The following is a 25,586-nucleotide window of genomic DNA, read 5'->3' as shown; positions in this document are numbered from 1 at the left end:
AGGTGATCAGCTGGGGTCCCTCACCTTTGGGTACACAATGGAAAGGGGGTTGTTGGAAGAGATCCAGGGAGGACTTGACAGGTGGCAAGTCCTTGGTGATAGTCCCAGGATCCAAGAACTTAGGCTGGGGCCCTAAGGCAATGAACATGTCTTCTACTTTCTCTTCCTCTTGCGTGGCGTTTCCAGGAGTCCCTCCCTCTGCTCCCTACAGTAGGACACCCTGGGGGGCTCTGGCCCCTTCCTTCTGAGGCCTGTGGTCACCCCACAGCCCTCCCCTTCTCCCTGAGCTAGGCCTGGGGGATGAGCACACCACACACACTCAAGGCGGGGCCAGATGCCCACAGCTCCGGCCTCATTTTGTCCCTGGGATTGGATCCCGGTGCGGGGTGGGGCTGGGCTGTCCCATTCCCCAGCAAGCCTCCTCTGCTGAGAAAACTGGCCACAGACAGGCGTTGGCTGAGGAGGGGACCAGCCGAGCTCCCAGCCCTTTCTTTCCGACTCAGACCTGGCCCATGGCTCCAGGCCCAGGCCTCCCTGCCTCTCTGGCTCTGTGCAGACCCGCAGCCCGGGCGACGCCCGACCACAGGGCTCCCGAGTGCGCGGTGCCGGGCACCCTGCTCCTGCTGCTCGCCTACCTGGTTTACCTGGCGCTGGGCACCGGCGTGTTCTGGGTGCTGGAGAGCCCCGCGGCGCGCGATTCCAGCGCGAGGTTCCAGCGCGACAAGTGGGCGCTGCTGCAGAACTTCACGTGCCTGGACGGCCCGGCGCTGGACTCTCTGATCCGGGTCAGGGGCGAGCGGGGCGGGCGAGCGGGGGGCACGCGGGGGCGAGGGGGCACGCCCTGGCTGCGGCCCGGGCCCCGCCGGCAGCACTCAGGGCACAGAGAGGCGGAGGGGTTCGACGCGGACCTCCTGGGGGGGCGGGGGCTGGAGGGGCGGGCTGGAGCGCGGCGGGAGGGAAGCGGGCGCGGCGCTCAGTGCCCGGGTAGGGCGGAGAGGGCACGACCCGCCCCGTGGAGAGGGTTGCCAGGCGCCAACACCGGAATGTGAGCATGGGGAGGACGGGGGGCGCGCCGACCCGGGTCCGGGGCTGGCGGGGCGGGGCGCTCGCACGGCCGGGGAGGTGGCGGGGCGAGGGTCCCACCGGGCCCGCGCGCCGCTGTGTCGGGGTCGCACCGCGGGCCAAGGACGGAAGGGCGCGCCTGAGGCCTTGCACAGAGAGTGCAAACATGCGACCTGGGGGGGCGAGGAGAACAGGGGGCGACGGGCAGTGTCTGGGGATGCGCTGAGTGGGAGTCTTGGGGTAGGAAAGGGTACAGGGCGCTCTTGTCCCAGCGGGTGAGTGGTATGGGGCCGGGAGCTCGAAGTGCACAGACCCGCTCTGAGAGAAGCGGGGGGCACTCACAGGGGCGCTCTTTGGCTGATCCCGCTCTACTCGGGGTCTTCGGACTCGGGCTGGACGCGTCCGGGAGATCCAGAGGTCCCGGAGCACAGAGACTGCTCAGGGAGTGGGGGACGCAGCGGGGCGTGGGGGAGGGGAGAGGCAGGGGAGGGTTCTTGGGGAAGGGGGGGATCGCAGATGGATGGAGGTCTCCTTTCACTCCGGGCAGGACACAGCCGACCGGGACCCGCCCAGAACTGGCGGATGTTTTAACGTCCCGGGACCTCCCTTGGTCCGGGGACCCAGACAGCTGTGTCCCTAGCCCCAAATGCCGGACCCGCAGTCCTGGCGCCGCCTCCATCGAGGAGGGCAGGGCCTGAGTCCCAGAGCGGCCATTCCGAAGCCAGTCCCCAGAAGGTGGCAGGGAAACGTTTCTGGGTGGGAAGTGACCCTGCACTGGAACAGTGGTAGGGTCCTGAGCACTTGGACTGGGCTGACTGGGCAGCAGGAAGACTGTCTCTGCTAAAGACCTCAGGTCGCACCTCCACCCACCCCCCACCTCTACACTTTCACAAATGCAGCGGAACTGCCTCGTCCTGGAGGCTGGGCCGTACCCCTTTTGCAGAAGTGCTGAACCTCCTTACCTGCAGCACTGGCCCAGGGAGGATGACCGTGATGGCCATGATAGCAGAGAGTGCTTCTGCAGAGCCCTCGCTGTGTGTCAGGCATTGTTCCGGGGGGTTAACTCGCATTTACTCATTTCATCCTCACCTACATCCCATTTCCGAGATGAAGAAACTGAGGCTCAAAGAGGTTAAATACAAGTACATGGCTGCATAGCCAGGGAGCTGGGCCTGTTAACCACCAAGATGGGGCTTGGTGCGGATCTGTGGGGGGTGTTCCCCAAAGTTCCTGCAGGGCTTTCATCTCCTTAGCTTCCCCTCCAACCCCCTCTGCTCCACACGCACTTCGACTTCGCCCCTTCCTCAACCATCCCGTGGCTTCCACCATCCCCGAGATAAGGATCTGGTGTGTCCGAAGCCCAGATCTCCCACTGAGTACAGACAGACAGGTACATGCAACTTCCTCAGATTCCCCCAAGGTCAAGAGCAAGCAGCCCTCCTCCTCCCAGCCCTGCACCTCCACCTATTCCAAATCTCTGTCATCGGCCCCACATCCACACACTCCCACAGTGGTCTTAAAGGCTTCCCTCACTACCCACACCAAATAGGGCCAACGGCCTAGGCTTTTGAGTATCTCCTCTCGGTTCCTCCTGGACCACTCCGCCAGGATGCAGGCTACTCGCCCCTACAAGGCTCTCTCCCCTTCTGGTCTGCTCACACCTCTGTTGCCAGCTGCCAGGGAACACACAAACCGGATCTTGCCTCCTCTTTGTTCGGTGACCTTGGGAGAGGCCTGCTGCTCCATCCCTGGCATGGCAGAGCCAAGCATGACCTGGCTCCCACCTGTCTTTCAGTCTCCCTGTACTAAATCCCAGGCACAGTCCTGCCCCGCAGGAATCCCTAAATCTCCCTAAATGTCCTTCCACCAGGAGCAGTCCCTTTCAACTCTCAGAGAAGGCCCAGCTAAAACCTCACCCCCTCCATGAAGACTTCTGCCCCTACCCCCGGCAGAATGAACACCTTTCCTCTTTGCATTCCTATTATTATATTTGTAACCATGAGGATGATGGCAACCACTGGCACTTACCACGTCTCAGGTACTGTTCTAAGTCTACACCGAATAGCCTATTTAACCCACACAACAACTCTATGAAGTAGGTGCTATTAGTATTCCCGTTTTACAGATAAGGAAACTGAGGCACAGAGAAGTTGGGTATCTTGTCCAGGGTCATGCAGCTCTACCGCCTTAATGCCCAAAGCTGCACTGGCTGCACTGTATGAGTTAAGTCTGTCCCTGTCCCGCTGAGGACTGAGGTCCTGTCTCTTACATCTCCGGGTCCCCTAGAACACCACGTGTCCTGCCTGGCAGTGCTCGTTGCAAGGATGGGAGTGAGCAGGGGAGGGGGGATGGAATGGTGTTCTTCCAGCTGGTGAGACACCCTGAGCTGACCTGGGGTCTAGGGTAAAGAAGGGAAGGAGCTGTCCCCATGGTCCCTGCCCCTGGCGAGGCCCTGGGTGGAGGGGAAGAACCTACTTGCCCTGCAAGGGCTGAGATTGCAGAGTGGTTGAATGTCCATGAATGTGTGTGTGTGTGTGTGAGTGTGTGTGTGTTTGTACACACACGCATGCGCATGTATTCATGCACACATGTGTATGTGTTTGGGTGCAGGGGCCCAGTTGCCCCACAGAGCCTGGTGGTCACTGCAGCCTCTCCCCCAGGGCATCATCCAAGCATACCAAAGTGGGGACATTGTCCTTGGCAACACCACCAGCATGGGACGCTGGGAGTTCATGGGCTCCTTCTTCTTTTCCGTGTCGACCGTCACCACCATTGGTAAGAGTGGGTGGGACTGGGGAAGCTGGTCTCCCCCTAGAGGATGGGGGGCAGGGGACCAGTGCCTTTTAGAGGGGTCACTAGGGCCCCGTGACTCCAAGCGTAGTCAGGCCCTGCAGTGTGGCCACTGCCTGTGGGCAGGATCTCGGTCTCCCCTGGGATCTGCTGAATCAGTTTCTGCATTTCACCAAGGTCTCCAGGAGGTTTGTGTGCAACACTCACATTTGAGAAGCACTGCTCTGGAGGATCTCTGCCTCACACAACCTTTCAGGAAGCAGGGGGTCTCCCCTGTGCAGCAGTAAAGATGCTTCTCAACTTTATAAGTGTCCAGAGCCAAGCCCACCCAACACTGAGCCCAGGGGTGGAGACGAGGGGCAAGGGAAAATTAGGAAGGAGGGAGGGGCCGAAATCTAAAAAGAGCCTTTCCGGCCCCTCTTCTCAGCATTGGGGAAAGGTGGCCGTTCCTGGAAGCCTCTCCCCAGCTCACTGTGGCACCCTTCACCCTCCTCACCATCTTCTCCAAGCCCACTTCCTCCCTCACACACAGGGACCCCTGGAGCCAGATCTCAATCCCGTCTCCCTAGCCCTGCCTTCAAGAGAGCAAAGGTAGAAGTTATCTTGGGAAGGTGCCTGGGGGCTGCTGGAAAGGGAAGGAGAAGAGCAGCCTAGGTCCCTCCAGCTCTGAAACCCAAGAAATGACTCAAATGCAGAACCCCATCCCCCTGCCCTTGGGGTTGCCCCTCCCTGCATGACACTGGATTTACCACCAGGTGGCAGGCTGACACCACTGCTGGCCAGGGCCACCTCCACCAGCTCTGGGCGTGCCAGGATCCTCTCCCCAGGAACCAGGGTCCCAGCCTCCGTCCTCCCCAGAGTGGAGCCAGGCAGGAGCACCCAGAGGACTCTCCATCTAGTTTTAAAGCAGCAAATACTTCTTGGTAACGGGTCTGAGGGCTACGCAGGAGCTTGGGCAGCCCTCCTCCTTGAGGCAAGCATGCTTGGGGGAGGCCCCTCAGACTCCACGGACCCTGTGACCCTGGAAGGACTAGCCAGGATGGTATTTATTCCTCTTTACACCCACTGAGCCTAGTACAAAGCCCCAATACAGTGGACACTCAACAAACCCTGACACGTTAATGAATTCCAAAAATACCCATTCCACCTGCACTCACTGAGTCCCAGGGTGGGAGGGGATGTTGAGGCGCAGTCACTGCAGGGAGGCCTCCCTGTTGTGTGGGGGCCTTTAGTCTCTAAACCCTGCACCTCCTACACCCTTTGCCCCAGACCCTGGACTTTGGCCCTCTGAATTCTGACTTTGGTAGCCTGTCCCTTCCTCTTTACTCGTCCTGACGCAGCTCTCTCTGAAGGGAAGAAGGGCAGAGGAAGGGGGAGCCCACCCCACCCTGCACACATGATCTACTTGTACTAGGCACTGTGAGGGACTCTTTTACAATTGAGATTTCAATTGAGGGGCTCTTTTACAATTGAGATTTGTCCATATGGCCTTATCTCCAAGGATAGGGCTTATTATTTTCATGTCACAGAGGGGGAAACTGAGGCACATAGAAGTTACACAATTTCCCCAAGGTCACATAAGCAGCAGAGTTGGAATTTGAAACCTAGCTAGGGGATAGTATTGCTCTTAAGCATAAACCTTTAGGAGGTTTACAAGATAGAGTGGGAATTCTAAACAACAGGAAGAAAGAGAGGGCCATTCTGGGGTGGACAGTAAGGAAGTTCATGTCCCTGTGATTCTGACCACACACGCATGCACGAGCATGCAGAGGGGATGCAGAGAGAGGAGGAGGAGGGCAGAGACAGGAAACAGGGTACCTATGGAACACTCCACAAGGAAAGGAAGGAATAATTTGAGAGACACAGCAGAGGACTGCCTCCTTGGCATCCCTGGGGCCCTGGGTCCAGCACCCAGTAAAGGCTATACTTTCCAAGACCCAAGATGAAATAGGGTCTGACAGGTCCTTGAACACTTCTAGACCATCCAGACAGGCCTGAGCCCCCACTTTGTCCATCACCTATGAACTCCATCTCTGGCTTGCTCATTCGTTCACTTATCCAGTCATGCATTCATTCAACAAATAGACTTAGTAGCTGTGGGAGCCTGACAGTTCTGGGGAAACAATGGTGAGCGGAAAATGACAAGTCCCTACCTTTGGGGGGTGCTGACATTCTAGTGCAAGAGGACACCCAACAAATAGATACATAGACAATATTCAGGGGGTGGGAGGTGCTTTGAGAAAAATAATGCCAGGTAAGGGGCTCTGATAGTGAAGGGGGCTATTGTATATCGAAGGCCTTGTTGATACGGTAAACTTGAAGCAGAGACATGAACAGAATGAGGGAGAAAACCATGTAAATATCTGGGGAAGCAAGTGCAAAGGCCCTGAGGTAGGAGTGTGACTGCTGGGCTTGGGCAACAGGAAGGAGGACGAGGTGACTGGAAAGGTTGGAAATGAGGCCTGACTTTGGAGAAGGTGCAGGGCAGCCACACAAGGCCTTCCTGGTAGGGCTCTCTCAGGATGTCCTGGGGCTGGACTAGCAATGGAAAAGAGGTGACAGGTGGGAGACCTGCTGAAGTAAGAGGTGGCTTAGATGGAGCATGGGGTTCTAAAGCAAGGGGGCTGCTGATGTCCTCAGACCAGAAGCTGGTGCAGTGGAGTTGGGTCATTCATCCATTCATTCACGAAGCAAACATTCCTCTAGCAGCTTCAGTATACTAGATGCTTGAGGGGACACATTCCCATCCATGACACATCTCCATTGCCTCCTTTTGTCCCATGGCACACTGTGAGGTAGATGTATACCCACCTTACAGACAAGGACACAGAAGCTCAGAAAGGTCAAACCATTCACCCAAGGTCCCACAGCCTTCAAGGGGCCGAGCTGGGATTCAAACACAGGAAGCACCTCTGATTCCAAAGCCCATGCTCTAGATGAGTGCATGCTTTGGCCACTCTTGGGACTATGCCCTCTGAGACCCCCCAGTAAGGTGAGAGTGAGGTAAACCACCAATACAAGTGAGCATGGGGTATGTAGGAGTGCTGACCCAGTCTGCCTCCCCAGGGGGTGCAGGGTGCAGGGCATCTGTTCATCTATTGACTCATTCATTCCTGTATTTCTCATTCATTCATTCATTCATTCATTCATTCTTAAAACTCATTCAACACACATTTGGTGAGCACCTATGAGGTGTCAGATCCTGTGCCAGTTGCTGAGAATAAAAAGCTGATTATGACTCAGCCCATGCTCTTGAGGGGCCCTTGAGAATAGCAGACTTGGAAACAAATCATTCCCATACAGTGGGTTCCCCTCAAAGCCGGCAGAGGGCTGGGGGAGCCATGGCACTGGGGCTGCCATTTCTATGCTCTTGGTAGAGGGAGAGTCATGCTCAAAACACAGAGGCAGGAAGGGGCTGGGGACTCAGCAGGGCAGGAATGTGGCCGGAACTGGGAAAGTGGGGGACCAGATGAGCTTGGCTGGGTGAGACTTTGGGCTTTCCTCAGCAGACTCGAGGAATCCTGGGAAACAATATAATCAGGCTTGCATCTGACTCAAGGCAAGACAGCGGTGCTGACCAAGAAGTGGGGGGACAGAGATGGAGAGGAATGAGGGAGAAAAGAATGCCCAGGCTGATGGACTCTTTCGAGGAATGCCTCGTCCCCCTAGCCTTCCCCCTCCCCCAGGGCACCTGATTGTCCATCCACCGCCCCTCACTTCCAAGGGGCTTGGGGGGGGAGCCCAGAGACAGGAGCCTAGAGGCAACAGGGCCCTGGCTGGAATGGTGTCTGTCCCAGAGGTGCAGCATCTGGAGGCTCCACACCCTTCCGTGTCCCTCTCCACGTCCTTCTGTTGGTCCCCAGAGGGGGAAACAAAGGGAGAGGATGGAGTCTTACACTTGGTGGGTTTGCGCTCACACACACTGCTGAGCCTCCTGGAGCTTCTGTTTTCCAGTCCGTAAAACATGGGGCGTAATCCCCACTTGGACAGCCGGTTGTGAGGTGGGACTGAGGGAATGAAGGCGCAGTCCTGGAGCGGGAACAAAAGGTCTCGGTAAATACCAGCTGCCGAGTCTGGAGGGGGTGAGGAGCAGTGGCCCCTGGGGATGGAAAGGGCCCCTGATGTGCCTCCATCTCGCCTCAGGCTACGGCAACCTGAGCCCCCGAACGATGGCCGCCCGCCTCTTCTGCATTTTCTTTGCTCTTGTGGGGATCCCGCTCAACCTCGTGGTGCTCAACCGACTGGGGCATCTCATGCAGAGGGGGATGCACCGCTGTGCCCGCAGGCTGGGGGGCGCCTGGCAGGTGAAGGGGCTGTGGGAGTAAGGGGAGGGGCGGGTTATGCTACGATGAGCCAGGTAGTGGGAATCAGGGGCCCAGAAGAGCAGGGGTTACTTCTGGAAAGCAGGGTTCCTGGTGGGGATGTGGTGGGATTGGAGGCCACTGCCCAGAATGCGGGTCTTTAGTAATAAAGGGACATCAGTGGGGGAGACGCCGTGGTACCTGGGGGACAGGAAGGGAATGAGCCAGCCAAGGTCTTGCCCAAGAACCTGGAGAACGCAGACTACGTAGAGGGGTCGCAAGGGCAGCCCCTTCCTCCTGGCAGGGAGCATTCGCCTTGCCTCCAACTCTGGACCGCCCCCCCCCCCGGCTGTCTTGTCCCCCAGCACTGGGTAGTGGCCACACAGGGCTCTATGTGCACCCACAGGACCCGACCAAAGCTCGGTGGCTGGCAGGTGCTGGTGCCCTCCTCTCGGGCCTCCTGCTTTTCCTGCTGCTTCCCCCACTGCTCTTCTGCCACATGGAGGGCTGGAGCTACGTGGAGAGCTTCTACTTCGCCTTCATCACCCTCAGCACCGTGGGCTTCGGCGACTACGTGATTGGTGAGAGAGCCCTGCAGGCAGTGGGAGAGTGGCCTGGACACTCAGCTGCCGGCCTTCCAAGGGGTTTGGGGGGGAGCCCAGGTGCATTAGTGAGGACTAATGCCCGCTCCGTCTGCTGGCACCTGCTATGTGCCAGGCCCCGTGGAGGTTTGCAGGCCCAAAGTCCAAAGGATACGGTCCTTGGCAAGTTCAACCTGCTTTGTTGTGTGATGGGGCCAAGATCCGGCTAAAAAGTGACACCTGGAGTTTGACCCCAGGGCTTGGGGCTGGCTGTAAGTCACACTCCTGGCCCTCTTGACAAGCACTGGAAATGTCTGAGGCTCAACTATTGTTATGAGCGCTCACCAAGTTAGGGGAGTCCCTGACCTCCCTCCCTGATCCTTCCTTGTCCCGGGGTCTCTCCTCCCCACTTCACCCTGCCCCATGAAATGCCAAGCTTCCCACTCTCCCTGGGCCGCGGTCCATTTGTTCCACGTGGCCACAGGGACTAGGCAGGAGAGTCTGCATTGGAAAACAACGGGCAGACAAGCTTTGAGCACCAGCAAGGAAGGGCTGTGTGGTCCAGAAGGCCCAAGGTGAGGTTAGATCAGCGGTCACCACCCAGTGTGGGCAAGGCGAGGGGCCCAGAAACCTCTAGCCTTGCGTAATAAAGATGAGGCAGGTGCCCAGCAGGTGGCGGTAAAGGAACATTCTGTGGGCCTTCAGGGGTGGCTGGGCCCTTCGCTCCGCCTCATCATCCCCCTTTGCTGTCCTCCCCTGAAGGTTCACCACAAGAGCAGTGGCCACGGGTACCACCAACACAGTGGTCTCAAGGGGCTCTACACCCTCCCTCAGATCCCTGGCCCTCAATTAGGGAGGAGCCCTGCCCTTCTTCACATCTCTAGAGACAGAACCCTGCCTGGAATATTGAAATGAGGTCTTACCAAAGTAACAAGCAGTTAGCTCATCAAGCAACCTAGAGTGACAATTTTTTGCCCGTTTTACTAAGGAGGAAGCTGAGGCTCAAAGAGGCCAAGCCATTTGCCTGAGATTGCACAGCTAGCTCGAATTCTGATCCGCTGACTCCCAAGCTCATACTCTTTCCAGACCACCTCACACACCCCCTCTCTGGGCCTCAGTGTTCCTGTCTATAAAGTGGGGGGCCTGGGCTAGGTGATGGCCTTCTCACCTGTGTGCAGAGCCCCCTTCCCTGAACCTCTCCTTCCTTGGGAAGAAGGGTCCTGTGTCAGGGGCCTCATGCTGGCCCTTCCCGATATCCTCCATCCTGGGAGGAAGCCTGTTGCTCTGGAAGGACATCTTGGAAGTTTCCTCCAGCTGAGTATGCTCTCACTCCTACCCTCAAAATGGAGAGATGCGTCTAAGGAGAGCTGAGCCCAATGGTTCCAAGGGCCCCATCTAGCCCCCTCACAGCTCAGAGAGTGATTCTGGGATCTGTCCTCTCCTCTCTGTTCCCACTGTCATCTCTTTAGTCCAGGCAGAGCAGTTGCATATGGCTGGCTACACAGATTAGCACTGCACAACCCTAAGGGGAGTTGCTATTCACACAGAGCACAATGGAATGGCACCCATGGATTTGTGCAGCCTGTATTTTTGTCTACCCTTGGCTCTTAGGACCTTTAAAAGTGACAGGTGTTATCATGTCACCTGCCCAGCTCCTCTGAAAACATTCAGTGTTTTCCCACAGTCTTAGGATCGAGTCCCAAATCCATGATTTTGGCAAGGGCCTCTGTATGGCTGAGCCCTGCCTCCCTCTCTACTCTGAGCTCTCCCTCTTCCACCCTGCAACTGGGCCACCAGGAGCTCAGCCGGAAGAGCCTCAACCCAGGCCTGCGAGATGTGATGGGTCCTGCCACAGCCTCCTGCACCACACACAGAACACTTGAAGGCCTCATCTGCAAGCAGAAACTGAGGCCCAGAGAGGGGAAAGAGGTTGACTAAGGTCCTAGAGCAGGCAAGCCAAGAGCAGGTCGAAGACAGACTCCCAAGCCAGGATACCTATGTTGCAGAATCTTCCAAAGCTGAGCGGGGACAAACCCCACTCCCGCCTCTTCCTCATGTCTCTTGACCTTCTCTGTCCTCCAAGGATAAGGTCAAACCCTTTCCTTGGATGGGAATGCTGAGGTCCACAGTCTGGACTCGGGGTGCCCGTTGTCCCTGTATCAGCAACCACAGGGGTGCTGTCTTCACGGCCGCTCTTCTTTCCCCGAAGGCCGTGGCCAAGAGCGGCACCCCAGTCCCAGCCATCTGTGCCCCCCCGGCCTCATACCCCCACATCCCCCAATTGCATTTGCAACTCATTGAAGCGCCTTGCCAGCTGCCAGATCTCCCGCCACTTACGATTTTGGCTAAAACAATGAAATCAAACCGGAGAAGGACACCTCCTCCCCCTCAGTTGCCAGGAGCAAGCCGAACTGGTGGGTGGCAGGGGCAGAGAGCTGGCTCACTGCTGATCTCATTTGGGACCGCCGGCGGAATCTTGGCCCCATAACCCAATCAGCTTAATCCAATCCTGGCTCCTGCCAGGTGGCGAGGTGGGGTCAAGGGCTGCAGGCTCATTCCCGAGCTGGGGCCCAGGAGAGGGGCCCAGGCTTCAGTGACTGGGAAGAGAGGTTGTCTTGGGACCAGCAGGGCAGGATGGGAGTGGACAGAGGGGTGGGTGGGACAGATCTCTTTCTGAAGACAGAAGACAGATAAGGATGCTGAGGAAATAAGAAGACAGATCTCGCCCTTTGAACAAACCCGATCTGATGAGGGAGGCAAGATAGACCCCTAGGAAAGAGGGAAAAATTAAGTTATGGAGCAGGCTAAGCCTCCAATGACCTCCATCTGTCCCTTCCCTCTGCCATTGCTTATCCAGTCCTGACAATGTTGGGAGCACCCTTGTGGGGGTCTAATGGTGAGTAAAACAATCGCCCAACTCCAGGTCTTGGGTACCTGTTATGTGCCAAGCACCATTCTGAAAACCTTAGATATTTGAAGCTGGTCCTGGAAGGTGGACCTCTTGTTGTCTCTGTTTTATAGATGAGGAAGTCAAGGCCCAGAGAGAATAAGTAGCTTAGCCGGCAGAGTACATGGGCTGGGAGAGAGTGTAACAGAGGGGCTCAGCCTCATCTCTGGGAGTGAAGACTAGCTGAGATCTATCTGCAGGATGAGGGGAAGTTAACTAAGCCAAGAGGAGTTGGAAATGAAGAGCATTCTGAGCTGGGAGGACAGCAAATGCAAAGGCAGGACTGATGATAGACGGAGGAAGTGGGGAAAGCCCAGAGTGACAAGCACAGCCCTCAGTGGGAAGAGGTGTGCAAATCGAGGCTGGAGGAGTAGATAAGGACCTTGGGAGAAGAGTTTATGATTTCATCCCAAAAACCAGGGCCTTGGAAAATAATCATCTTCCCCATTTCACAGGGGAGGGGCATTCAGACAGATGACGGTCACACAGCTAGGAAGAACCGAGGCGGATACAAACTCCTGCAGTTCCCTCTGTGCTTCCTAAAGCTCCTGGCAAGTTGCCTCTGTTTAGATATGAGGAAACCAAACACAGAGACAGGCAAACAACAGAGAAGGCATTAGAATCTCTTGGAAGGCTTATTAAAACACAGATTGCTGAGCCTACCCCCAGAGTTTGCATTCGGTAGGTCTGGAGTGGCGTCCGACCATTTACATTTCTAGCAAACTCTCAGGTGATGCTGCTGCTGCTGGTCCAGGGACCCCACTTTGAGAACCACTGGGATAGAGCGCAGAATCTGTCAGAAAGCCAAAGAGGAAATTTAGCTTCCAAACCCAAGGCATCAACCCAAGGAGGCTTCCTAGAGTCCTACAGAGGTGGCCACAAGGCCAGCAATCTCCAATCAATTTGAACTTCCCATATTCTGCTCATATGCATCAAGTCATGTGTGTCTGTTTCTGTTTGGGAATGTGGCCTTGACCTTCCCAGGCCTCCATCCTCTTACTTTGCCTCTCCCCCCAGGGATGGACCCCTCCCGGAGGTACCCGCTATGGTACAAGAATACAGTGTCCCTATGGATCCTCTTTGGGATGGCGTGGCTGGCCCTGATCATCAAACTCATCCTCTCCCTGCTGGAGACGCCAGGGAGATCGTGTTCCTGCTACCACCACAGCTCCAAAGAGAACTTCAAGTCCCAAAGCTGGAGACAGAACCCAGATGGGGAGGCAGAACCCCATTCACCACAGCCAGGCTGCCATCCGGAGGAGCCTATGGGAATCATGCAGCATCCAGAACCTTCTACTCACGTCTCATGCTGTGGAAAGGACAATTAGTTCTACTCCAGTATGTGTTCCATCTTCTTCCTCAGCAACAAGACCCCTGGTTTTAAGCTTAGCCCATGACCACTCAGACTAAAGACTACGTTTTTTATTAATCTCCTCTTGAGGCTATTTGGAGCTATATGATTAAATTCTGCCCAATAGAATCCACAGAGAAGTATCCTGTGTGACTTATGAATGTGACTTTTCGCAGCGGGGCGGGAGGTGTTCCTCTTCACTATTTCCTTTTTCTAGCTGGCTGCAATGCTGATATCGTGGCTGGAGCTCTGGCAACCACATGGCACTGTGAGGTAGAGGCCGTGTTTGAGATTGGTGACACAGTAAGATAGAAAGAACCCGGGTTCCTGATGGTGGCAGAGCTACCATAACAAACCTGGACTGAATACCTCCAGACTTCATTTATGTGAGAGAGAAATAAATGTCGGTCTTATTGACTACAGTATTGTTTGGGCTTTTCTGTCACTCACAACCACAGCTAATTCTAATTGACATACACACCCAGAGACAAAGGCAGCATCTGAGACCGAAACACACACAGTGAGAATCTACTCCCTTCCCAGGTGAGTTTGCCCAGGACTCCCTGGTGAAAGGGATGGGTTGAAGGCTGAAGTACAACTCCTCCTCCACCTCCAGAGACCTTCTAGGTAAACTCACTGAAGATTTGCAGATCATTGTCAGGGCTGATACAGCCAGCAGGCAGCTGGTCCCCGTTTGACTGCTGAATCCTTGCCCTAGGGCTTCCTCACACCAGGGCAAAGCCAGGGGCAGGCCAGTGGGCTCCTCCTGCCTCACCCCACCCCACTTCATTTGAAGACTGTGATTGCACAGTTTGCAAGGCCAGGTAGGCTTTGCAGACGTCACTGCAGTCTGTAGATAGAGTGTCTCCCCCTGAGCCTTTCTGTCTCTTGCCTAGGCTTGCTACTAAGGTAGCACACTCCTTATCACACTGAGGTCCCCAGGCCAGCGGGGAGCCCCTGGCAGTACCAGCCACACCTGAGGGTCACCGGGGGCAGCTGGGTTCTTGGCCTTGGTGGATATCTACGACTCGGCTCCCCTCCACTGTATACCTGTGGTGACACAGGGACCTGAGAGGCTCCATGTGGCCCCTCCCTGTGGACAAACACCTCGGCCTCAGGGCCCTCCTGAAATTGGGTCAGGGGCAGCCTTTTGGCCAAAAAAGAAGGAAGGGTTGTTACACCATCCAGCTTACGCCATCTGGCCTGGCCCTAAGTGGACCAAGGCCAGCCCCAGGAGCAAACACCAGCGAGTAAACAACAGGGTCCATGCCCTCTTCCTAAGGCCCACAGACTGGGCAGAGGAAAATGGAGGTGAGGCTGAGATCACCGGGGGTCTGGAACTGGCATCCTTGTACTTAACACACTCCGCAGAGAAGACCCCTAACTCAAAACTGGGAGAGACAGAGGCTAGTGCTGGGTTTATTTCCATGGTCCCAACTCTGCCTCACCTTGAGCCCCTCTCTCCCCATGCCTGGCCTCTTAGACAGAGTCCCTCTCACCCCCCATCGATCTCTTCACCCCACGCACACCCAGACCCATGCTCACAATGGCCGCCCTTGCCCAGGGGAGAACAAGCCCGTGGTACCCCCGGTGGGGCAGAGGCAGGCTTCTGATTGGCCAGTTGCCTGCAGATGTCTGCCCCACAGCCAATGAGAGGAGTCGCTGGAGCCCTGAGGCACAAATCCACCCAGAAAGTGAGAGGGGTGGTGGGGTGGGAACGAAGATGAAGAGTGAGCGGTGTGGGGTGTGAGGAGAAGCCTCAAGAAACCATGTGGGGAGCCACGGGGAAAGGTCTGGGTCTGGGAAAGGCGCAAGAACAGTCAGACCTCGGCACAGAAACCACAGACTAGAAGGCGCAGTGAGGTCTTGCCGTCGCAGATGAGAGGGAGGGGAAGGAGGCGTGCTGCTGGCGTCGTATGGCAGCCTGAGAAAGCTGTCCCGCCCCGTGCAGACAAGCAACCAGGTCACTCGTTCCCTCGCACCACCTTGAAGCGGAGGGAACGCGGGCCTCTCTGAGCCGTAGAGCCCGTGCAAATCACTTCACATCTTGCATCGGCTTCTTCTTCTAGGAAGGGAGATAAGAGCCGGGCTGTGTCCCGGGATTCGATGCGTGTGTAAAGTAGCAGCAGGGTGTGCGTCATCCCCGAGGAGGCGTGATGTGCATCTCAGCTTCTGGCGTCCCACAGTGGGCCCCGGGACCAGGCAGGAGGCAGGGCTGGTGGCTACGTGCTGACCCCTCTCAGGGCTCGGGGCTGGCCAGGCAGGCTCCAGGGAGCAAGCGATGACGCGGGACTCAGCCCTGCCCTGGGGGGCTTCCAGGCTGACACCATCACGCTGCTAGCCAGGATGAGGGGGTCTGGACACGCGTGAGTCATAGAGGATCCTCCTGGCAGAGAAGGGGAAGTTCATGCTGAGCGTGCAAACACAGGGCTGGGGGACCGGCCACTGCTGCTCCCACAACGCAGAGGGACAGGTGGACCCCTCACCCCAGTGGCTGCTATGCCTCCGCCCCAACCCCCCCCACACACACCGGACAGGCTGTCCAGTTCTGTGGCCTCCGCACAGCCAGGGCAAGATCAGACTCACTGTCACATGGTGGTTCCCTTTAAACCAGCGACATTCGTCATCACCACGTCATCATCCTGGTCATCATCATGATTTCCTAACATTTATGGGGTGCTTATTATGTGCCAGGCACTGTTCGTTGTAAGCACTTTGCTTGTACTGAGTTATTCTCCCATCAACTCTGAGAAAGGGGCTGTTCTTTTTAATGCAGTTTTAAGACGGGGAAAATGACATTTTCACTGGATGCCAAGCAAGGACAGCCGCCCGTCCTGTGGGTGAGCAGGAGAGAGGTAAGGGCCTGGCATGGGGGCAGGGAGACTCTCCCTTTAAGCCCTCTGTAATCTTCACAAGCCATTCCCCTTTCTGTGCCTCAGTTTACTCATCTGTAAAAGATGAGGCTGACTTCAGGGATTCTGCGTCTTACTGGCTCTATTCCCTCTGGAATTTTGTCTGGATTGTTCTAGTTGACCATGTTTCAGGGAGGGCAGTTCCTGGCCCCAACCATCTCCTGAGCTGTCTTTTTTTTTTTTTTTTAAAGATTTTTAAATTTTTATTTATTTGACAGAAAGACACAGCAAGAGAGAGGGAGCACAAGCAGGGGGTGTGGGAGAGGGAGAAGCAGGCTCCCCGCTGAGCAGGGAGCCCGATGTGGGGCTCAATCCCAGGACCCTGGGATCATGACCTGAGCCAAAGGCAGAAGCTTAACGACTGAGCCACCCCGGTGCCCTCTCCTGGGCTGTCTTAAGCATAAATGCTGGGACCTAAAGGTCCAAGGAAGTCTCACTCTGTCTTTGTCTATCTATCTGTCTCTCTCCCTCTCTCTCTCCCTCCCTCACACACACACACACACACAAAGTTCCCCAGGTCCTTCCCTCATGGCCCCTCCAGCCCTGGCAGCCTGGCTGTGGGAGGGATGTCCGTTCATTTTAGGAACTGGGCCAGAGAAGGCTTGACTCAGTAGCAGCCAGAGGACCCCCATAGTCTGGGCAACAGCTATCTGAGACTCTCCCCGTCCCCAGTTCCCTCTACCCTTACCTCACCGGCTCCCCACCCCTGGGCTCCAGGCCCGGAGAGCAATGGCCTGAAGTTGACCCTCTGACAGCCCCCCTCTGCTCTCCCTAAACCACCCACGCCACTGGTCGCTGGGTCTCTCATTCTATTGTCCCTCCCACCCCCACACCCCAGACACTCTCAGTGCTGGGCCCTGGCCCCACTGACCCTCTCTCCTTCTCCCCTCTATACTGTGCTGTGCCCTGTTATGTCCTAACCCTCTTGCCCTTTGCTAACCAAAACTCATCTCCAGTTAAAATTGTTCCTTGGGGTTCAGGGGGCAGCAATCCCCCTCCCCCGCAAGGCCTCCTCAGCCCATCCTTAGGGTCTTTGCCCAAGATTCCCAGCCCACCCCCCACTCCGGTCACAACACCCTTCCCAATCCCCATGGCAGCCCTGGCAAGGCCTGGAGGCAGGAGGGGCAACCAGAGCTGGACACCCCCCGCCCCAGTTAGGGCTTTTGTGGGGAGCCAGGGACACTCCCCCTGCCACACCAGCGTAGTCTCCAGAAGTGTGAAAGCAAAGCCAATCAGACTCACTCCCATCAGCCACTGAGCCCCCTGCCCCTGCCTGGTTCTGGGGTTAGGATCCAGCTCAGCCTTTGCCTGCAGTCCATCCTTTCCATATCTTTTCAGACCAACTTTTATCTCACTTACTCTTCCCTGGAGTCAGGCAGACGTGAATCTATATCCCGACTCTATCAATTACTTGCTTGCTGTGCAACATTTGAGAAGTCACATAATATCTCTGAGCCTAAAATGGAAATGCTGATACCATCCTCAGGAATGTTTGGATGAATGTGGGGGAGTGAGTAATGAATGAGAAAGCACCCGAGTTGGATCTGCTACATCGTAAGGCTCAGAAATATTTGTTCCCCTCCCTTTCTCTTCTTCCTGGCCAGAAGCTCTCCCTGACCCCACCCTCTTTCATCAGGCAGCTCATGGAGCCCTTCTGCACCCCTTTTCTGTGTCTCTAAGGTTTGCACTGAGAAGTTGTTTGTTGTTTGAGCTAGATGCTGGGGATAATAAGAAAACAAATGAGTGGGGCCAGCCCCTGCACTCAGGGCACAGCTAGTCAGATGGGGGAGACATGGCGCTCCAGGTCTGACAAGGACTTTCCTGTGGGGAACACGGTCTGTCCCTTCTTCCCTGACTTCCTTTGAGAAGACCTCCTAGACCCTCCCAGCCTTTGGCCTCCAGTGGACTTGGGAGGGGCAGGAAGTGAGGCAGGGATGGAGGGAATACATTTGCCAAAGCTCTGGGAGGCAGCAGGAGACCACCTGTAAAGTGAGAGGGTTCGTGTGTGTATTGGAGGAGTGGCCCACTGGCCACCTCTGGGTCAGGTCGCTTCCCTGGGGGCTGGGTGTGAGCCTGCAGCAGCACTCCTTGATACTGTGTCTTGGCTCCTTCTCCCCATCCACTCTCGGACTTTCTCTGAACCCCTGAACCTCCCCGGTGGGGGCAGGGTCTGACCTCCATGAGCTGAGTCACCCGGGCTCCTTTGGTCTTTGGCTTCTGACTTGCAGAAGCCTAAGAGGGCAAGTGGTGGGAGGGGAGGGGGGGAGAGGAGTCAGGGTATTTGCCCCCTCTCCCAGCAGGCCCTGCTTTTGGCAGTGCTGTACTCCTTCCCTGAGGGCACAGCGCCTCTCCGGCTGGCGCCTTTCCCAAGGTAGCAACACTGACTGGGTTCTAGTGAAGCCCCCCTCCCCACCCCTTTAGGACCAGGGGCCGTAATGACTCCCCACTGTCGCTGGTCCCTGAGCTGCACCATCACCTAGACCTGCCCATACTCTCCATGCTCCCTTCATTACACCCTCAGCAATGAACCCTCGGGAAGTGCCATCTACTTCCCACAAAGACCCAACTGATCCCAGCACCCAATTCATCAACCCCCGCTCCCTCCCTGAGCCAGACTGCAGCCCAGCTGGGAGTTGGAAGCTCAAAACACTGAATTAAAATCATGGAGGAATCCACTCAGCCTCCCTGATCCAGGAGAGGCTCCAGCTTCGGCTCAGGGTAACAAGAGTGGAGACCCAGGCCCAGGTGCCAGGCACACCCCATCACCCTTACCTGCTTCTGCCTGGCTGGGGACAGCAACATGAAGGAAGGGGGAAAAGGCTCCCCTCAACCATGTTCTGGGCCGCGCAGAGAAGTCAGGGAAGAAGGAACAGACCGTGTTCCCCACAGAAAAGTCCTTGTCAGACCTGGAGCGCCATGTCTCCCCCATCTGACTAGCTGTGCCCTGAGTGCAGGGGCTGGCCTCACTCATTTGTTTTCTTATTATCCCCAGCATCTAGCTCAAACAACAAACAACTTCTCAGTGCAAACCTTAGAGACACAGAAAAGTGCAAAGTGTGACCACCCCGCCCCCACCATCTGGAATACAGCTCCTTCTCCGCGGGTGGTCCAGAGCTGGTCCCTGGGGCACTTGCCAACTCACACCTGTATACCCTTGGGCAAGTCACTTCACCTTGGGGTGGCCAACTGGTCCCAGTTCTCTGGAGACTGTCCTAGGAAAGTGCGGCCTCCAAGGACACCCCTTAGTCCCAAGAAGAGTGGGACAGTTGTTCACTCTACTTAATCTCCCGGTGCCTCAGTTTCCCCCATGTGCCAACAGCAATCGGCCTCAGGAGGAAGGCTGTGGTGTAGGTGGAATGAGTTCATGCACCTGGCACAAAGTCAGTTCTCTATGATTTACCTTCTTTGAGTTTCCCAGGAGCAGATCATGGGGCAGGATTTGGCTGTCAAGTAGTTGATTTGAGAAGTGGCTCCGAAGAGCACCAGGAGGAAAAGGAGAGTGACCCAGAGAGTTGACGGGCAGGGGAGGGCTGCTGGGTAATCGGGCTCCAGCCTGCTGCAGAACTCTGGGTGGAGCGTGCCTCAGAGCTGCCTGTTCCGAGGGGCAAGGAAGAGAGGCATATGGCCCCCCACTCCCATTTCTCAGCACGTGAGGGCTTCTGCCTGAAGAGGGAGGTGCCTCCTCCCCAGCACATGCGGGGCAGAAGTCTGCGGAGTACGTGGGAATGGGTCAGTGCAGAGAGGACAGGGCGCTGTCTCGTAACACTGAACGTGTTAATTACACTCAAACTGGGCAGGAGACATGGGAGCAGAGGAGACACCTGCCCAGCTGTGGGAAAGGGGAGTCAAGGCAGGAGGAGATATTTCCTGGGTGAGCTCTGAATCATGAATACAAGCTTTCCAGGCAAAGGAGGAAGCAGGCCTTGCACGGGATGGGTTCACAATAAATATATCAATGAATGCCAAATAAGTCCAGAGGGATTCAAATGCTTGAGTTAGTGGAGCTGATTAGATGGTGGAGAGGCATGGCCAGTCAGAGGAGGAGGTTATGAGGTCAGATGCCCGTAGACATCAGGAAAGGCTGGATCAAGGCACGAGGCCCTGAGCTGGGCCCCGGTTGACAGGTGAGGGGGGGGGAGAGGCAGACCACGTGGATGAACCTCAAGAGCAAAGGAGGAGAAGCAGGAATGGGCAGGGCTAGAAAGGGATGCCAAAGAAAGGGAAGGAAGGGGAAGGAAGGGAAGGAAAAATTAGGGAAAGGAAGGGAGAAAGAGAAGGGAAGAACTGAACTTGGGGGGAGGAGAAAAAGGGGCAGAGAGACGTAAAAAGCTCAATCACAGCGGTAGAGAGAGAGCCAGAGTCCTGCTTCACCGAGGTCCAAGGAAGAGAGTGAAAACAAGGCAATATCAAGTTCTCAGGAGCTGAGTCCTGCCCAGAGTGGAGGCATGAGCCATCCGGGAAGGCTTCCCAGAAGAGGCGAGCCCTGAGCCAGCAGCTGCTGTGAGCCCAAGAACAGGAGCTGCATGGAAAGAAGGCTGCGGAGGCCCTGAGAGCGAGAGGGAGCAGAGAGCAAGGTGCCGCCAGCAAGCCAGGAGGAGGGCGGGTTCCAGTGGTTATTACCGGAGCTGCGCAAATATTGTTGTTTCGACTGGTAGTGGGGATTGGTTTATTTTTCCCCAGGAACCACAAGTGTGATGCACAGGTTCATTTTAGAACATGACACCACGGGAAGAGCAACAATATTTGGCCTCGCCTTTCCCACTTCTGGCGAGAAGCACACATGCATGCAAGCACACGGGCGCACGCACACGCACACGCAGAGTTATAAAAAAGCCCAAACCACAAAGGTTTAATCCTCCAACGCCAAGTGTCTGCTGGAAATATCTCAGTTGTCACCATGGTAAGAATGTCCCACTTTTTTATATGCAAAGCACTTGCAACAGTACCTGGAATATTAAAAGTCCCACAAACATCTTTACTATTATTTGGAGGCTGAACAGCCCAGTGGCTAAGAGCTTGGACACGCAGCCACGTCATCTGAGTTTGGAGCCCAGCTCCACTCCTTACCAGCTGTGTGACAGTGGACATGTTGCTTAACCTCTCAGTTTCTTCATCTAACATGGGGATAATACTACTACCTCACTCAAAGGGTTCTGAGAGTAAATTCGTCAATACATATAATAAGCATAGCAAATGGCCTGGCTCAGAGTAAATATTACAGATATGATAGCCATTGTCATCTTCATCACCGTCACCTCCTGTCCATGAAATGTGCAAACTCCCTGAAGCCTCCCAGCCCTCCTCCCCCCCAGATTCCCACTGAAAACCAACCATCCCCTGGCCAACAGTGACCCGAGACTAGGAGGGAAAGAGAGAGAATGTGTGATCGCATGCATTCAACAGGAAATGTCAGGTGCCTCAGAAGCCTTGATTCCAAGATAGTGCAAACCTCCCCCTTCCACCCCAAAACTACATAGCTACATCCAGGGCCTGACATCACAACTACACCCCTCTCCACCCACCCGCTTCAGGAATCTCTTAGAGAAGGCAGGGCCATTTCCCGTCTGGCGGAGACTCTGCCTGTACCAACTAAGCTAAGTTCCAGGGGTAGGGATGGCAGAAGAACTAAAGCTTGGATCTGGTCAGGGTTAAATCTCTCTTGGTGGTGGGGTTTGTCTGGGGAGAGAGGAGGTGAGGGCAAGTGGACACTGTTTCCAGGTTCAGCTTGGAGCATTAGCCCTCAGCCCCAATTGTGCATCCGCATCCCCAAGAGGGCTTGTTCGAACACAGATTGCTGGCCCGATCCCCGGAGTATGTGATTTCTAGGACAATCTACTTTTCGTACAAGTTCTTATGTGGAAGCTACTGGACCAGGAAGTACACTTTAAGAACCACGGCTTTAGGTTCTACTCCCAGGAGCTGTGTGACCTTGGTCAGGTCACATCACTTTTTGGGTCTCAGTCTTTCCACTTCTAAAGCCAGGACTCTAATACCTGTCCTCAGGATGGCTGTGAAGATTCCAGAAGGACATGGAGGCAAAGTGGTCAGCACAGAGCCTGGCTCCCAGTAGATAGATGCTATGACTATTGTCATTATCCCTCCAGCATCTAGAACTGGTAGTTTTCCTCTAGCATCTGCTCTTTCCCAGTAATGCACCCCTAATTATTAGATGGGCACATGGCTGCCCAGAATAAAGACCTCCTGTCCCAAGCTCCCTTGAGGCAGTGTGGCCTTATGATAAGAACTAAGGCTTGTATACTAGATGAGATATTGTTTTGCTACTGAAACAGAGATGCAAAATAGTAGTGACCTAACTAATGGAGAAATGTATTTATTTTTCATATAAAGGCCTAGGAGGTTGTCTATGATCCTTCTCTCTTGTTGTTCTATCATTCTCAGTGTAAGACCTTCGTTTCATCATATAACATGACTGCTCCAGCCCCTGCCATCACATCCACATCTCAGCTAGTGGGAAGGAGAGAAAGGAGAAAGAAAGGTCATACTTGTTCCCTTTCAGGTCACAACTAGTAGCTGTAAATATCATTTCTACTCACACTGTATTGTTTGGAAGTCAGTCACATGACCACATCTAACTACAGAAGGCTGGTCAGCCAACCAGGTATACAACCAGTTAAAAATGCCATTACTATGTCAGAAGGGGTGAATGGCCACGGTGTTGGCAACAGGCTAGAGTCAGTTTGTGTGCACAGCCTCCAGGAATTGTCCTTAAAGGAAAGGAGAATTCCCTTTTTCAGCCCTTACTTCTTCCTGTTGTTGAAATATTCTAGACGTGATTGTAGAAGCTTGAATGGCCCCTTTAGACCATGAGGTGAAAGCTGTGTTCATGAAGTAGACTGACTACATAGGAGGGCTACAGCCCTAACCATAGTGGTGCAGCGATACCAGCCCTGAGCTGCTTCCCTCTGGGCTTGGTTTACAGGAGAGAGAAATATGCCTTTAGCTCATTTAGCCCACTGCTACTTGGGATTTTCTGTCCCTGGCAGCTAAACTTAATCTTAACTGATAGTTTTCTTTCCAGCACAGAGCTACTCCTCTCCTAACACTCCAAATTGAGAGTTGTCGCATGTTCTGGGAAATGGGAGGGAAGGGGGGACTCATGGGACATTCTAATATTTTACTCACCCCTGGCCCTGTGTTGTAGACTGAAAAGCAGCCCCAAGTCTTCATCTTTCCCTGGATCCCTCCCCTTTGCAGGCTGACTGCAATGCTTTCCCACGCTCTGTGTGGGCCTGGTCATATGACTTGCTTTGGCCAATGGGGTGTTAGCAAATGAAATGCCCTCAAAGGCTCAAACAGTACTTATGAGTTTGAGCTTCCTTCTCTCTCTCTCTCTGTCTGGCTCTGGCTCTGTCTACCATAGCCATGAGAACATTTCTAGACTAACCTGCTGGAGGAAGAGAGGCAGTGGAGCTGGGCATTTTATTTCAGAAGCAAGAACCAAGGCTCAGAGAACATGACCTGCCCACGGGCATCTCTAGTATTAAATGGGGGAAGGAAGGGAATGCCAACGTCCTCAACACCTGCTATGTGCCTGGACTCATCAATTCATTTCAGTGAGGTGGTAATGCCAGGGGTTCCGTCCAGCCAGACTTGTGTCCAGCCCACCTGGCATTAAAGCCCTGGGTCTCCACACTGCCCAATAGTGCCCCCAAAGACAGCCCCTGACCCTGCTTCCCCTAACCTGTTCCAATGTAGAATTTGACCTGAAGTGTTTCTCTGTGAGGACGACCTCCAGGTTGTTAAGTCAAGTGTATTAGTCAACTCAGACAGCTAGAACAAAATACCATAGACTAGGTGACTTACAAACAACCGAAATTTATTTCTCACAGTTCTGGAGGCTGGGGAGTCTGAGATCAAGGTGCTGGTGTGTGGTGAGTGCCCGCTCCTGGTTCACTGATGCCGTGTTCTCACTGTGTCCTCACACGGTAGTGGGGACAGGGAGCTTTCTCGGGCCTCCTTTAAAAGTCCCTTAGGAGGGCACTAATCCCATTCACACACCATCTACCCTCATGGCTGAAGCATTTCCCAAAGCCCTGACCTCCTGACACCATCAGGTTGGGGGTAGGGTTTCAACATACGAATTTTGAGGGGAAACAGTCAGCCCTTCGCATCAGCTACACTTTACAGTTTCATCTTACTTGTCCCTCATAGCACATTGGCATATGCATGGCTGCGCTCTACTGGATTTCCTCCTGCTCTCCTGGCCACACTTCTCAAGTATAGCAGGATAGTCTGTCTCTCTTTACTTCTGCCCTTCTTTTATACTTTCCTCTTTTCCTTCCTTCCTCCCTCCTTTCTCTTCCTTCCTACCTTCCTTCCCTCCTTCCCTTCTTCCTTCCTTCGCTCCTTCCTTCCTCCCCTCTTTCCTTCCTTTCTGAAATGGAGGACAACTGAACTTCTTTGTCAGGTAAAGCGTCGCTTCTGGGGAACACTTAGCTACTCAAATGCAGGGCAACCAGGCATCCATTGTTCTGAGCTTGGGGGAGCGGGTGGACAATTTGTGAGATCCTTAGAGATATTCAGAGAGAGGAATGTGCTGGACCAGGTACAATAGTGACTTATGGCCATGAGATTTGTGGGGAGATGAGACTACAGGGCTCCAGTCTTCTCTCACCCCATGCTTAATCTCAGGCCTTAGCCCCTTGGGACTGAGAAGCCCCCTGAGAGTGTTGTCAGCTGCAGATAACAGAGTTCCAGAGGGACATGTTGGAGCTCCTGCAGTAGGGCCCATGGAGCCTGGAAACTTTAACTGGAGTCCTATCTGCCATCCCAGCCCCATGGCCAGCTCTATTTTCTGTAAATGTTGGTTTTTCCCAAGGTTCATCCTTTGGCCATCTTTTTTCTCACTCCATATTTTCCCCCTAGGCCCTCAAGTGCCTGCCAAGATTTCAACAACCAACCACAGCTTGACCTCTCTCAAATTTTCATCTCTAAACCAGATTTCTCCTTTGAGCTCCTGAAACTAAGCGTCGAGATCATCGCCTTCCAATCATCTCCTGGTTCAGGATGGCCATGTGAGCTCCAGCCATAATGTCCACGTTCACTCAGGAAGGAAGAAGGGGAGGAGAGATGCTCCACACTCCCCACCACTTTCAAGGAGATTTCTTAAAGAGCCAAGAACACATGGGCTTCTATTTCATGGGCTAGAAGTTAGTCACAAGATCACATCTCACTCCAAGGGAAGCTGGGAGATATAGTCTTTTAGCTAAACGACAAAGAGCCCAGAGCACCACTGGTCTGGTCTCTGCCTATCTCATCAGCCTCATTTTCTGTGTCGCTGTTATACACAGCCTTTATCCTTCGGCAATGGTCACATTGACCTTCTCTTGGTTTCCTCAGACAAGCTTGATTCTCTGCCACCTGGAAGCTTTTGCATAAACTGTTTCCTCTGCCTAGAACAGCGTGTAGGCTCTCCCCCACTCCATCCCACACAGTCAACTCCTTACCTATCAGTGTCGTCTCCTCAGAGGCCTTACCAGAAGGAAGCATGACCCCACTTGAAAGCCCTCACATCTCCCTGAAACCTTCTTCCATAGCACTTACAAGTTTGTAATTACATATTTATTTTGGTGTTTATGTCAATTCAATTCAATTCAGTTCAATTCAACTCACCAGATATTT

At 54.7% G+C, this 25,586-nt stretch overlaps 1 protein-coding gene across 1 annotated transcript; it reads left to right on the top strand.

Moving 5' to 3' along the window:
* The first annotated feature begins 512 nt into the window (after window positions 1-512).
* On the top strand, window positions 513-15,412 carry KCNK17 (potassium two pore domain channel subfamily K member 17). Its single transcript, XM_045865989.2, has 5 exons — window positions 513-785; window positions 3,723-3,837; window positions 7,996-8,156; window positions 8,560-8,734; window positions 12,699-15,412. Exons 1-5 carry the CDS (start codon window positions 513-515, stop codon window positions 13,007-13,009), a joined length of 1,035 nt encoding a protein of 344 aa, XP_045721945.1. The 3' UTR covers window positions 13,010-15,412.
* The last annotated feature ends 10,174 nt before the right edge of the window (window positions 15,413-25,586 follow it).

The sequence above is a fragment of the Mirounga angustirostris genome, unplaced genomic scaffold, assembly GCF_029215605.1.
Source record: "Mirounga angustirostris isolate CCGP_5_RB_7025 unplaced genomic scaffold, mMirAng1.0.hap1 SCAF_8, whole genome shotgun sequence".
NCBI classification, from domain to species: domain Eukaryota; kingdom Metazoa; phylum Chordata; class Mammalia; order Carnivora; family Phocidae; genus Mirounga; species Mirounga angustirostris.
The sequence above is the reverse complement of the archived record's forward strand: the minus strand, read 5'-3'. Positions and strand labels throughout refer to the sequence as shown.